The sequence below is a fragment of the Hemiscyllium ocellatum genome, chromosome 24 (genome assembly GCF_020745735.1).
Source record: "Hemiscyllium ocellatum isolate sHemOce1 chromosome 24, sHemOce1.pat.X.cur, whole genome shotgun sequence".
NCBI classification, from domain to species: domain Eukaryota; kingdom Metazoa; phylum Chordata; class Chondrichthyes; order Orectolobiformes; family Hemiscylliidae; genus Hemiscyllium; species Hemiscyllium ocellatum.
The window spans coordinates 18148249-18162458 of record NC_083424.1 but is presented as its reverse complement, the minus strand read 5'-3'; the positions used below and the strand labels follow the sequence as shown (position 1 = coordinate 18162458).

At 39.6% G+C, this 14210-nt stretch overlaps 1 protein-coding gene across 2 annotated transcripts in view; it reads right to left on the bottom strand.

The window, feature by feature from the left end:
- The window catches only part of inpp5jb (inositol polyphosphate-5-phosphatase Jb), an 82513-nt gene that overhangs the window by 59900 nt on the left and 8403 nt on the right, over positions 1-14210 (bottom strand). For both annotated transcript variants that reach the window (XM_060843543.1, XM_060843544.1), the window contains exon 3: positions 330-437. In XM_060843543.1, the coding sequence (XP_060699526.1) occupies positions 330-437 (108 nt within the window). The remainder of the gene's footprint in view (positions 1-329; positions 438-14210) is intronic.

The following is a 14210-nucleotide window of genomic DNA, read 5'->3' as shown; positions in this document are numbered from 1 at the left end:
CCTGGAGCACAGCATGATAAACGGGAACTTGGGTAAACATTTCTCCTTTTTATTGATAGCTACTGAGGACAACTATATCATCTGACAGTTGTCATTAAACATCTCAGCACAAGCTGAGAATCAAACCTGGGACTGAGGTGTGACACCACGAGATGCACTGGATCTAAAGATAACTCTTGAGCCACAAAAGTTTTGCCATTAACACCCAATTTGCATTGAGTTAGTAGATACAAATACAAAGGTATTTCATTTCTTACCACTAACATCATTCACCCTGTCAATAATTGTGATATTCACAAATCCCGAATCAAAGGAAAGTCTTAACTTACCCAATGACATACATATCAATTCTTGCATCAACTGAATTCAGACCCAAAAGTGAAGAAACATCATCGGGTGGAACCGCAGTACCAACATTCCATGTGATGACTTGCATGCTGTCAAAATTAGAAATACGTTTTTAAAGGAGAAAACATAACATTGGAAAAATACCTTGAACATGCTCAGGTCAAGTTATTTTTCATTGTGTTGCTGAATCAATGGGATTGGAGATCAATGGGATCAGCGCAGACTGAGGAACTCAAATACTCTTACATGCTGAATAAAAATGGACTACCATTATTCAAATTTTCATCAGTCAACTTTAATACCCTAGAGTCTTACATGGACTGAAATATGGCTTTAATTGAAACAGGACACCCCTAACCAAAACTGGGTTTGTGCTCAGCTGACAAGTCCAAACGTTCATATGGAATATATGAAAAGGGCTGCATCAGAATTACCATTTTAATCAAGACATGCTGAAACTCAGTGAAATATCAAAAACATTGCAGCTCTCGTTTTACTCACACTCGCATATGGAGCTGAAAAGAGATGAAACCTGCAGAGCATTCAATTTGATGAAGTCAAAGGAGGTAGATTGATAATATGTGAATGAAGCCTAATACAGTAGCTTTGACCCATAATACAGTTGCTTTGAGAAACAAAGGTGAGAGAAAGTAACACAGATTGATAACAGCAGGAATACTGAAAGCTCTTCTCTCTTGCTCTCTCGTCCAATTTGAAATAGCAATGCCAGTGAAAAGGAAACTTGGAAAAACCACTGTTCACTGAGAAATCAAGGCTTCTAGAAACTTCTTTATTCCTGAGGAAGCAACGCTACAACTAAATTGTTGGGATTCAAGTTTTACTTTCACAGTGGGTTCTAAAATCTCCATTCTGTATCTTCCTGTATCTTTCTGTCTCTATAGACACACTCTTCCCCTCTTCCTTTTAGCTTATTATCTGCATTGCATGTAAGCATTCGATGTTGCCTTTTCTCCTCATGTTGAAAATATGATAAAATTTCACTTTCTTTCATTCAAGAAAACCTTGGAACTGGTTTCTCTCCACTTCTGATTGGTAAACCAACTTGAATTGAAGTGTTATGACTAAAAAGAACATTATTACACTTCACTGGGATAGCACACTGGAAATCAGGCCCTACTATTCCCAGAGAAATCACAGAAGTTAAACTTTTTGAAATATACAAATCTTTCCATTTAACCCATCATTTAGACCCAAATTGACAGAAAGCACAGAGCAGGTTTCACTATTTAATAGAAATGACTGTTTATTACAAGCATTCAGACACCAGCTCAGGGTAAATAATTTTGACCTTATAGATATATAACACCAATAATTAAACTTGAACTCCCTAATAAGCTCCCCATTACACACACAAGCAGGGAGATGAAGGAAAAAAATGAACGAGTAGGGAATGCAGGGATATGGACTGTGCTCAAGGAGATGGGACTAGTTTACACTGGCGTCATGGTCAGCACAGACATGGTGGACCAAGCGGCCTAGATCCATTCTGATCCATATTCTATGTTCTTAAATTACAGCTTATGGACAGAGGGATAAACTGTCCTTGCTCACAAGAGTTGCCAAGATCGTTCCTGTGCTGATCAGAGAGTGCTTCTTGATTTTCTTTTTCCAGATGCTTCCTCAGGTTTTCCAGAAGCACAACATGGCTGGGTCACTTTTAAAAAGTCTCTGACTCATTAATTAACTGCCAGAGGCAAAATAAAATGATTTTCTTCAGGCCTAAAGTGGCTTTTAATGCTGAGAACAGAGAGAGCTCCTGAGTTGATGAGGCTCTAAAGGTTTCTCACCATCTTTTTCACAGCTCAAAGCAGTTCAGCTAACTGTCACATAGCTGTTGACAGGTAGAATGCCTTTGTCATCGATAACCAGTTACTAGCCCATAGACCAATCAGCTACTTGTACCAGCCAAAGCTCCATTTGTATGCACCCCTTTCACTCCAACTTATCTGCAAACTACACTTCAACTACTGCCACGTCAGCAGCTGTGCAAACAATGAGTGCCAGGCTATTTGATTTCAAACATGCAACAATCCCCCTACTATCCTTAATTTTTAAAACAGTTCTTTCTTTCTCATTTCAGGCCACAATTAGAAATTAGACATAAGAAGACACCGTTTTTACAATACTTATTACAACTGACCAAAAATGAGTTTAAAAAAAGGAGCTGATCACCCCTCCTCATCTGGTCACTACAGCTGTCTATTTGAATGGTTGGTGGGAAGATAGAGGGCAAGGAATGTTGTGTGTGACACAGCAGCCAGTACTGTTGGTATGGACCAGTACTCTGGAGCTTTGCTTCAAAATCATTGGGTACCAGGGAGTATTTATGTAGAATTTTCTCTAAAGAAATTAAACAGATGGGTAGATTCCACAATAGAGTAGATTGCATGTGGTGCATGTGGGAAAAAAAAGACTTGATAAACCAATATCCCTCTTCTGTTTCATGTTCTATTTTTCCTTTTTCAAAATGACTCTACTTTCAGGAGGTTTCAGTTTTGCAATGACTTGCAGCTTACTCATTTCTGGGGTCACTTATTTCAACATCCAAATATTTAATTTTACTTTCAGGGCCACCATTTGACGCTCACATTCTACCACACACACTCAATGTTTCAGTTTCACAGTGTTATTTCATGCTGTTCTGTTCAATCTTAAATGCAATTGAGTAACTTTTTTTCCAATAAAAACTTAACTAAGACATATAAAAGCAAGTATTGGATCAAATAGATTCACTATGTAAACCTTCAGAATTAACCTCCATGAATTCTCCTCTTAGCTTGCTCTGCTTAAATGAAGGTGATCTGGATATGACAAGGCTCTTCTCATGCAATTTTTTATTGTAAGCTTCACATTAATGAGTGTCTGTAAGCTTCACATTCTAAGCTTCAAAATAAATGTCTTTTTGAGCATGTTTTAGTCAGAAAGTTTCTTTGCAATTGTAGTAAGTTACTCCATTCGCAACTTCTTACTTGGAAATTTCCAAGACAGAATAGGAAATAATCAAGCTGTGATTGTACATCACTTTCCCCAGAATATTGTGAACATTATTCATTCATTTACTCACCCGTGTGCTGGACACTGATGAATCTCAATAGAACATAGAACATTACAGCGCAGTACAGGCCCTTCGGCCCTCGATGTTGCGCCGACCTATCATACCAATCTGAAGCCCACCTAACCTACACTATTCCATGGGCGTCCATATGCTTGTCCAATGATGACTTCGATTTTACTTATATATTACTTGAGTGCTTAATTGAATTCAGATACTGGACAGTAACTCAAACTTATTTATGTTTCTATATATGGAAGCAGATGGAAATAGTGTTTGTTGGCTTTGAAGGAACATGTTTTGGTTAAAGATTTATCAGTATGTAAAGACTGGGCTCTGGTTCAGCCCTTCACTGCCTGGTTATCTTAGCTGCAACACTGTTGATTGCACTCAGATTGGTGGTAAAGATGCTATATAAACTTGGTTTAGTTTAGCTTTGCTTAAAGCTTAGCTTTACAAACTAGGATTAGTTAGGGTCTTGTTCACCGCTTGTTAAACTGAACTCAAAAGTGGATGAAAGAAATGCATAAGATCAGAACAGAATTGTCTTGAGATTATCCACATGGCAACATGACCCACCAATGTCTAAACCTATGTTAAAAACGGCCATTTACACAATGATTAGATTCAAGCATTTTGAGATATTCTGAGATGAAAAATGCTACATGAATGCAAGTCTTTCTTTTTGCTTGGGCTTCCTAGGTGCATTAAACTATACCATGACTGAAAGCATCATCTTCAAGAGCCGAGGAATAAAAGCTGACAGATGAAGTCATTAACCAGGGGAGAATCATACCGGTGGAAATTGATTTGGAGGAGTTAGACTGGGCTGGACAAAGTTAAAAGTCATATAACACCAGGTTATAGTCCAACAGAGTTATTTGGAAGCACTAGCTTTCGAAGCACTGCTTCTTCATCAACCTCCTGACAATGAAGCAGTGCTTTGAAAGCTTGTGCCTCCAAATAAATCTGTTGGACTATAACCTGGTGTTGTATGATTTTTAACTTTGGTGGAAAGTGAACTGCTGAAACCTGTGCACTGAAGGAAATTAACCTGTGAGCAATTAAAAACACCATTAGTTAATAGAGATTCTGTTGCTCCACTACAAAGGAAAGAAGGTGTACCAAAAGCAGTGCCAATTTACCACTGAACAGATTGTAACCTGCGGCTTCTGTATGGAAAACTCCCCCAGTCCCTGAGGAGCTTTGATTAAACAAGGTCAGGAAAATTACAAAGTAATACGCCCCACGAACTTCTCACCTAAACAACTAGCTATTAATTTCTTATTTAACCTATAATCACCCCTCAGTGACGTCATCAATTTAATTTCATTCGCAAAGTTGTTTCCAGACACTGCAAATTATATAAACGGAGCTCATTGAGTAGGAGGCTACAATTCAGATGACGTCAATAATTGTCTCAAACTGTTCTCAAGCTGTCGCCACCTCCTCCTCCTCTTCAATTTGCCTTCTTTCTGCATTGTTGATATTGGAATTGATCGCAGGATTAAAAACTCAGGTGGAGGGCTAGCAATAAAGCAGTTTTCCCAGTTTGAAAGAGACAACACTATCACTGGGACTTGCAAAGCAGAGACTGAGACACATCCCAGCAGCTGTGAGACCTCATGATATCTCAAATGCCAATAACTGCAGCACAACATGTTTGTTTTTTCACGTTACTGTACAGAACCAAACTGCTTCAGTGACTACATATGTATATAGTTTTATGAATAAAGTATATTTTCAAAATAAAAAAAAATGTTGCCATTGACATGAGGTTTGCTTCTTCTTAAAACATCACTGCTGGAAGTTTCTCCATATGAAGCTGAGAGATGGTCATTGTCTCATTCATTCCAGGTGACCAACAATTTAATGGTAGCTTCCATTTTTGTTATTAGTCAGGTATAATCGACACTCAGATCACAATAATAGCTAGTTTAGACTTGCCTTTGTTAGCAATCATTTCCTTTAACCTCCGTCTTTGCAATGAACACTCACCTCATTTTACAGCAAGGGAATAACATTTGCATAACATTTGCAGAGACTGGTTAATGTGAAACTGGTTAGTTCAGTGGTATAACTAAAAGACAACATTACAATGTCAGCAAATCAGCTTTCTATTTTCTCCATTCCTCTCCTGAAGACACTCAGGGTTTGTTGACAACTCTACCTTTCAGGTTAATCTACAGTATCTCACTCAGTCAGGTCACACGGGAGTGTAGATCACAAGTGTTGTGTCATATCAGTGGTCAGGAAATTATTAGAGAAGATCCTTAAGGACAGAATTTACTTGCATTTGGAGAAAAATTGACTTATTAGGAACAGTCAGCATGGCTTTGTGCAGGGGAGGTCTTGTCTCACAAATCTGATTGAGTTTTTTGAGGAAGTGAGAAAAATGACTGATGAGGATAAGGAAGTGGATGTTGTCTACATGCACTTTCCTAAAGCATTTGACAAGGTTATATGATAGATTTATTCAGAAGATGAGATCCATGGTGAGTTGATAGGTTTGATGGCTTGGGCATAGATGACAAAGTGTAGTTGTGCAGGGCTGTTTTTCAGACTGGAGTTCTGTCACCAGTGGTGTTCCGCAAGGATCAGAGCTGGGACCTCTTGCTTATAGCATTTATCAATGATTTGGATGAAAATGTAGGTGGTCTTAATGGTAAGTTTGTAGACAACATAAAAATTGGTGTAGATGTGGGTAGTGAGGAATGTTGTCAAAGGAGATATAGATCAGTTGGAAATTTGGGCAGAGAAATGGCAGATGGAGTTTAATCCAGACAAGTATGAGGTGATGCATTTTGGGAGGTCAGCACCATTCATAACTCCTCAATTCTGAAGCAGTCCATGTGTATTTGCAACAAGACCTATACAACTTCCATACTTGGGCTGATATGTGTCGAGTAACATACATGTCACATACATGCCAGGCAATGACCATGTCCAATGAGAAAGAATCCAACCACTGTCCCTCAGCATTTAATTGTAGCATATTGCTGTAACCCATCAATATTTTGAGAGTTACCACTGATGAAAAACTAAATTGGATTAGCCATAAAAATATTATGGCTACAAAGCTACGTCAGATTTTGGAATTCTAGGACAAGTGACTCCTCTCCTGTTCTGCCCAGTGTATATGCCACATTATCAGAGAATTGAGGAGAATGATGAAATATTTTCCACTTGTATGAATGGTTGCAGCTCAAACAACAACTCGGAAGCTCAACACCATCCAGAAAAAAGCACCTCACTTGATTAAAGAAAATCCACCACTTTCAACATTCAGTCCCGTCGGCACCAACAGTCAGTTGCAGTAATTTGTATCAACTACAAGAAGCAAACAACAACTCACCCAGTATCCTTCAACATTACAAACATTGCCACTTAGAAGGTCAAAGGCAACAAATACATTGGAACACCATCACCTGCAAGTTCCCCTCCAAGCCACACACTGTCCTGATTTGGAGCTATAGTGCCTTCCTTCACTGTCGTGTGATTACATTTTGGAAATCTCTTCCTAACCGCTCCAGGGTGTCCCTATACCCCACGGACTGTGGCAGTGCAAGAAGTCAGCTCATCACCATCTTCTCAAAAGCAATGAGCGGTGAGCAATACATGTCAGTTTCATCCACGAATGTATAAAAATTACTTTCATTATCTGACAGATCTTTCCTTTACTAACCCTATAATCATCCCTCATTGGTATCTCTCAATTTATTTCACAGGACACAGCACATTTCTCAAAAGGAACCCATTGCATGCAAGTCCAGAAGTCAGATGACAACAATCAATTCTCTCAAACTGCATATCACAAAATCATTGAGAACAAGGGATGCTAATAACCCAACTTCTTTTGGAACGTTCTTCATTGTCCATATCGTGGCACACCATCACTTGTTAAATAATTCCAAAATTTTGAATCTATTCTATCTGGAGCTTTATTCAACTGTATTAATCACAGCTCGTGTGAGGAAAATTTGCTGATATCATTTGTGTTGTATCAGTTTTACCTGCTCCCCCTGTTCTATTCTCACTGATTGGCCTTAAGCAAGTCTCTGGGGTTTTCCATGTATTACTTCCCTGCAATCATCCATCCACACCATCTCCTTTTTTCTTAAATTTTTTCTCCACGATGCAGGCTTTTAATAATTATTCACAAGGAACAGCCTGTCCTTGGTATTGGCACTGTTTGACTATCTCCCCTGCATCTCAGAAACCAGAACTGGAAACTATGCAAACGTGTTCAGACGGGAACCAAGTCAGATTTGATGTTGATAGTTGCTGATCTGTATTTTACTGTTTTCATCGTATAGGTTTATATTTATTTTGTTATTGCTTGCTGCTCTGCATTGGCTGTGTACATTGGAAACCAAATAAATAAGATTCCCAAACCATTTTCTCCCATTTCAATATTAATTACCACTGTCATCCATTTTCACTTAAACTGGGTGATCTTTACACTTGCTTATGTTAGATTTCTACTATCATTAATCTGCTTACATATACATATTTAATAAACAAAAACAAAAATTGCTGGAGAAAGACAGCAAGTCTGGCAGCATCTTTGGAGAGAAAACAGAGTTAATGTTTTGAGTTCAATGACCTTTCTTCAGACTTCTGAGAGAGAGTCACTGCACTTGAAACATTAAGTCTCCTTTCTCTCCATAGATTCTGCCAGACCTGCTGAGCTTCATCAGCAATTTCTGCTTCTGTTTGTTTCTGACCCCCAGCATTCAGTTCTTTATTGTTATTTCTGGAACAGGTATAGTGAGAAGGTGGGGCTGAGGCATGTTAAATAGGCCAGCTTACTTATCTAAGTCGCCTTTTCCAGTATCTAATAAGTCTTAAATTCCTGGAAGAAAAAGCTGGAAGAAATCTCAGAATGCTGAACATGAAAGCTAGCTACTTTCTGATCAAGAACATACAAAATGGCTCATAATACACAAAAATGGTTTGTGTTTTCTTGTACTCTTCTTTCAAAAAGTCTAATAAAAAGTCTCTTTTGTTGATGTTTGGTGTCACCATGTACTTATCTATCAAAAAGAAACAAAATAATTGCATTTAGTTTGCTCTTGTCACAACCACAAATGGGTTTCAAAGCATTTTTCAGCCAACGTAGTCAACAAACCCTCAAATAGTAATGTGATAATGATCAGATAATCTGCTGTTTGTGAGGTTGATTGAAGGGTGAATATTACGCACTTTCATCTCCTTTAATCTCTCTCTCTTATACCAAGCGAAAAAGCAGCCTCCAACAGAGCAAAAAGACTAAAGTCAGCCTGACATTCGCCCCTAATGTGGACATCATCCTGACTGTGACTGCCCTGAGTGGAATAACTGACTGTTTCCAAGCTTAAGCTGCTCTTGACTTACTGTCCCATGATCCCCTGATAGAAGGCTACTCTATTGACCTGACTGAAGCCTGCTGACAATTATAACAAGGTTCCTTCCTGTCAGAGCTAAGGCAAGACAAGGCTGAAGTGATAGAAGCCTGGTAACTTTGGCTGAGAGGGCAAAGTGCAATAAGCAAAACAAGGCAATACAGGGATGCTGTGAACATCAGGTAGGCTCAGAGTGAGTGACCTCCATGACAGTGACTGAAGAGTCTGGAGAGGCAGACTGGTCCAGTCCATGAGCTGGGGGTGTGTCCCTGAGCACACAGTCTCCTTACTGCAGCATTGCAATGAGAGTTACTGGGGCAGCCTGAGGTGCAGCAGTAAAATGCAGAAACTTCCTGTAAATGGATCAGAGATCTGCCTTGTGTGTTCCTAGAGGCTAACACACATCAGATATCAAGGCCCATGGATTTGGGGTACGTGTAACTAGTGCCCATGGCGGATGCCCTGAGAGATTGGTGCCCTGTGCCCACCATAAGAGTCCTTCGTAACAAGTGCAATTTCCATGTCAAAATTCCTCATCATCTAGATTATTTGGCATATTTGATAAGGTATTATTAGAGACTCATAGAGCCATAAAGTTGAACAGTACAGAAACAGATCCTTTGGTCCAACTTGTCCATGTCGCTCAGATATCCTACATAAATCTAGTCCCATTTGTCAGCACTTGGCCCATATCCCTCCAAACCCTTCCTATTCATATGCCCATCCAGATGCCTTTTAAATGTTGTAATTGTACCAGCCTCCACCACTTCCTCTGACATCTCATTCCATACACGTTCCACTCTCTATGTGAAAAAGTTGCCTTAGGTTCTTTTATTTCCTCTCTCACTTTAAAACTATGCACTCTAGTTTTGGACTTCCCCACCTTGGGAAAAAGTCCTTGTCTATTTATCCTATCCAGATCCCTCATGATTTTATAAACCTCGATGAGGTCACCTTTTAGCTTCCGATGCTCCAGCCTGTTCAGCCTCTCCCTATAGCTTAAACCCTCCAACCCTGGCAACATCCTTGTAAATCTTTTCTGAAAACTCTCAAGTTTCACACTGTCCTTCCTACACCAAGGAGACCAGAAATGCACACAGTATTTCACAAGTGGTCTCACAAATGTATAGCTGCAACACGACATCCTGACTCCTATGCTCAAGACACTGACCAATAAATGTTAATGATATCAATATCATTGAGGCAAATTGGGCCATTAACAAGGCATTTAACATGCAATAGTCCCTCTTGATTGTCAAATCACTGCTGCCATGTGAGAAACTCGCCGTTTGTCAGAGGTATAAAAGATGAAGTCAGACGTTCCAGATGCTGAGGTCACTGGACATCACATCAGAACCTGCCACAAATCTCATCATAGTTCATGTCATCAGATTCCTGAGAGATTCCACCCTCTGTTTTGCTCTCCACAGGTGCCACTGGATCTGCTGCATTTCTGCAGCACCTTCTGTTTTTATTTCAAATCTCCAACACTTAGGATACGTTTGAATTCACAATCTTCTGACTCAGGACAGCGTGACCAAATGAGTCACTGCTGATAGACAGCACTGCACAGCCTAGTGTGGAGGCAGCTGAAGGTACCGCTGTCAATGGCAGCACTCAGTGAAGAGAGATGACTTGCAAATGACAGTTCAAAATTGTGATTGCTCTGACTCTCTGGCTGTGAACCACCTGAAGGCTTGTCTGAGTAGGTTGTAGGGGAGATATAAACAACTCCTAGAGTGTTCAGCTGCATCACAACAATATTTTTTTATATTACAGCTCTGCTTCGAGTCTTGTCACTGTCTCACCATAAAACAAAGTGCAAAGTATATGTTGCTTGAGCATAGACATTCATTGGTGTGGACCCGACTGACAGGGACTGCCTTCGAATTACAATTGTTGATGCATCAGGAAGTGAAGGGTTAAAATCGACACCCTCTAATGACGGGATCACCTCAGTGCCTCTTCATGCATGGCTGAACTGCACAACGGACAAACAATTCTCCAGATATATACCTCAAGAACCACAGCAGCAGTTCCCAGCTGTTCAGGGCCCACTCCTGAACCAGGCCTGCAAAGCTAAACCCATTTCTTAAAGAGTCAGTCCCAAGGCAGAAAGTAGGACCCACAGCTCAAGCCCAAGATGTGTATCATATAGTGCAAGCATTTCCTGTCTACTCTACCCCACTCTCACTGATTCAGCTGCAGCTTTCTCTGTCCTTTATCATCGGGCACAGTGAGACTATTCTTAGCTTCTAGTTTATCAGACATTCCACCTCAAGAGAGCAGTCAGACCATGTGGCTACATTCAGAGCTGCACACTTGATAGGAAATGTTTCCTTATGGGGACTTTCAAATAAAGGCATTTGTCACAAGCAATAGGAGACTCTTGGGATGTTTCCCACATTTCAAGAGCACTTTTCTGAAAAATATCAATACATCTTATACACACCCTTTCTTCAGTTACACCAAAATGCTCAGTTATTGATACTGTGTCATGTGCGATGGTGTTTGAATTATTTATTGCATCAGATTTTCCTTTCACACAAATGGTGAGTTAGCCTGTGGATAATGGACAATGATGGAAGCAAGTCAAATTTTAAAGTCACCACGAAATTGCAAGTTTTCCACCTTCTCATCTGAAATGTGCTTCTCGACAGCCCACAAAGTCCCAACACCCACAAGCCCCTGGTGTTTGACTCAAGTCACAATTTCTCATCGATGAACTTTGGGGATGAGTGTCAGTGGCTGCTCCACTAAGGCAGCTATCACCGACAAGCCAGATTCTCTCTTCAACATTAGTAACTCTAACATTACCAACATAAGTTTCACTTTGGATGAACTGATGAAAGTCATGATTAGCTGAGCCTTACATAAAGCTGAGTCTCAAAATTTGGTCACTAGTCTGCTTAATACATGGAGATGAATAGTCAGACTGTAACTGGAAATATTCAACATGTCAGGTAGCAACTGTGTACAGAGAAACTGAATAAACTCATCTTTAAAACGCTAACTCTCTCCGCCGATCCTGTCTGAATCACTGAGTATATCCAGCATTTTCTGTTTCAATATCAGATTCCCAGTATCCACAGGATTTAGCTTTTGTAGAGAGGTGGTTGGACTGTTTCCCTGCAACAGCCAAAGTTAAGAATGGAAATAAAGACTTGTGTTTATCATTCCCCAAAAAGTGCTGTCCCTCAGTTAATGTTTGAAGTGTAGTCACATGATTATATAAGCAAACAGAACAGTCTGAACAGAGACAGCAAAGTCTCATAACCAAAAAATGAATGAATGTTGAATTAGGTTTCATTTTTTTATTAAGGAAAATATGCCAGCCAGCACAACACAAAAGACTCTCTCTCTCTTTCTCTGAATAGAAGTAAGGAACCTGTCATACTCCCCTGAAAAGGCAAAAATTGACTTGATCTGACATCTCACAAAGAAAACTGCACATTTATCACTGCAGTTCTCCTGCAGTACCGCACTGAAAAATCAGTCTAATGTTTGAGTACAGTTTAAAACACACAATTATCTCATTCAGAGATGATAATACTAACAATCAAATGACACATTTTTTATATGCACAGAAAGATACACACAATGCTTTCAGATCAAACATGTTTTTGCCTCAGCGAGTTTTGAGTAGATTTGTAGCTCAGATTGAGGTTCTGGATGTAAGTTTGCTCTCTGAGTTACAAGGGTCATTTTCAGACATTTTGTCACCATACTAGGTAACATCTTAAGTGAGCAAAGCATTGGTGGTATGGCCCGCTTTCTATTTATGTGTTTAGGTTTTCTTAGGTTGATGATGTCATTTCCCTTCTTTTTCTCAGGGGATGGTAAATGGAATCCAAGTCAATATGTTTGTTGATAGAGTTCCGGTTGGAATGCCATGCTTCTAGGAATCTTCGAACATGTCTTTGTTGGGCTTGTCCTAGGATGGATGTGTTGTCCCAGTCGAAGTGGTGTCCTTCCTCATCTGTATGTAAGGATACTAGTGAGAGTGGATCATGTCTTTTTGTGGCTAGTTAATGTTCATGTATCCTGGTGACTCTATCAACAAACACATTGACTTGGGTCCCATTTACCACCCCTGAGAAAAAGAACAGAAAATGATGTCACTAGAGGAAATGATGTCACCACAGGAAATTACATTACAACCCAAGGAAATCCAAACACATAAACAGAAAGCAGGCCATACCACCAGTGCTTCATCCAGAGGCTCACTGACGACGTTACCTAGTATGGTGATGAAATATCTGAAAACAACCCTTCCAGGTCAGCGAACAAACCTACATCCATGTTTTTGCCTCTGATGAGTCCAGCATCAATCAAAATGTTGATTATAACATGTTTAGCTTACAAAGCAATCAGACAGCATCAATACTGGTTGGGATATGTTTCAGCTGACTCTGTTTATTCTCACCTGTAATGCTGAGATCTTAAATACATAGACACTGGCCTTTACTAGTTTTCATAACAACAGGTGAAATATAGATTTAAAAAAATAAATTAGTGTCAGCAAGTTTAAAGATAGACTGAGAACAATCTGATTCTTGTAAATTTATCATAGACTTTAAAATCTCAAACAACTCCTCTGCTTTGCGCTTGCACAGGCAAACTTCAGAACAACCTTTATCCAAAAGTCATTCCTTAAATAAAATAGTGGAAGAAAAATATATTTTGGATTCTGCGAGGAACTGGTTCGAATACATTCTTCTAGTAGCTCTAATCTTCCAATTATGTTGTGCATTTGTTGAATATAAAATGATCACTGTCATTACTGCGTGACCCAAATCTGTCTGTCCTGAATAAAAATCTTTAGCTCTGAGAACACTGGATTAGCAAAGTCCTTGCAGCAGAATTCTGTCTATTTCTTGCTTTACAAATTTCTGCACATTCAGTGAAATTCATGTTAATTTCTCGTGTTAAATTAAGCAAATCTTATATCGCATCATCTATCCACATAGTTCTCTCCTGATCTTCAGTTCTGAAAATAAATGGGGGAAAATGTGTATTAATGGGAGACAGTCAATATCGACCTCTTTAATCCTTTAACATCAACTTCCTGGGGACAATCATTTGCCAAAGCCTTAACTGGATCAGCCTTAAATAGACTGAGGCTGCAAGCAGATAAAGCAGGTCAGAGGCTGGGTATTCTGCAGTCAGTAACTCATCTCCTAACTTTCCAAAGTCTGTCCACCATCTATTAGGGACAGGAATGTGATGGAATACACAACATTAGTCCAGATGGGTATGGCACCAACAATACTCAAGCAGCTCAGTATTACACATGATAAAGCAACGGGTAGCACGGTGGCTCATTGGTTAGCATAGACCAGGGTCCCAGGTTCAATTCCAGCCTTGGGTGACTGGAGTTTGCATATTATCCCAGTGTCTGCGTG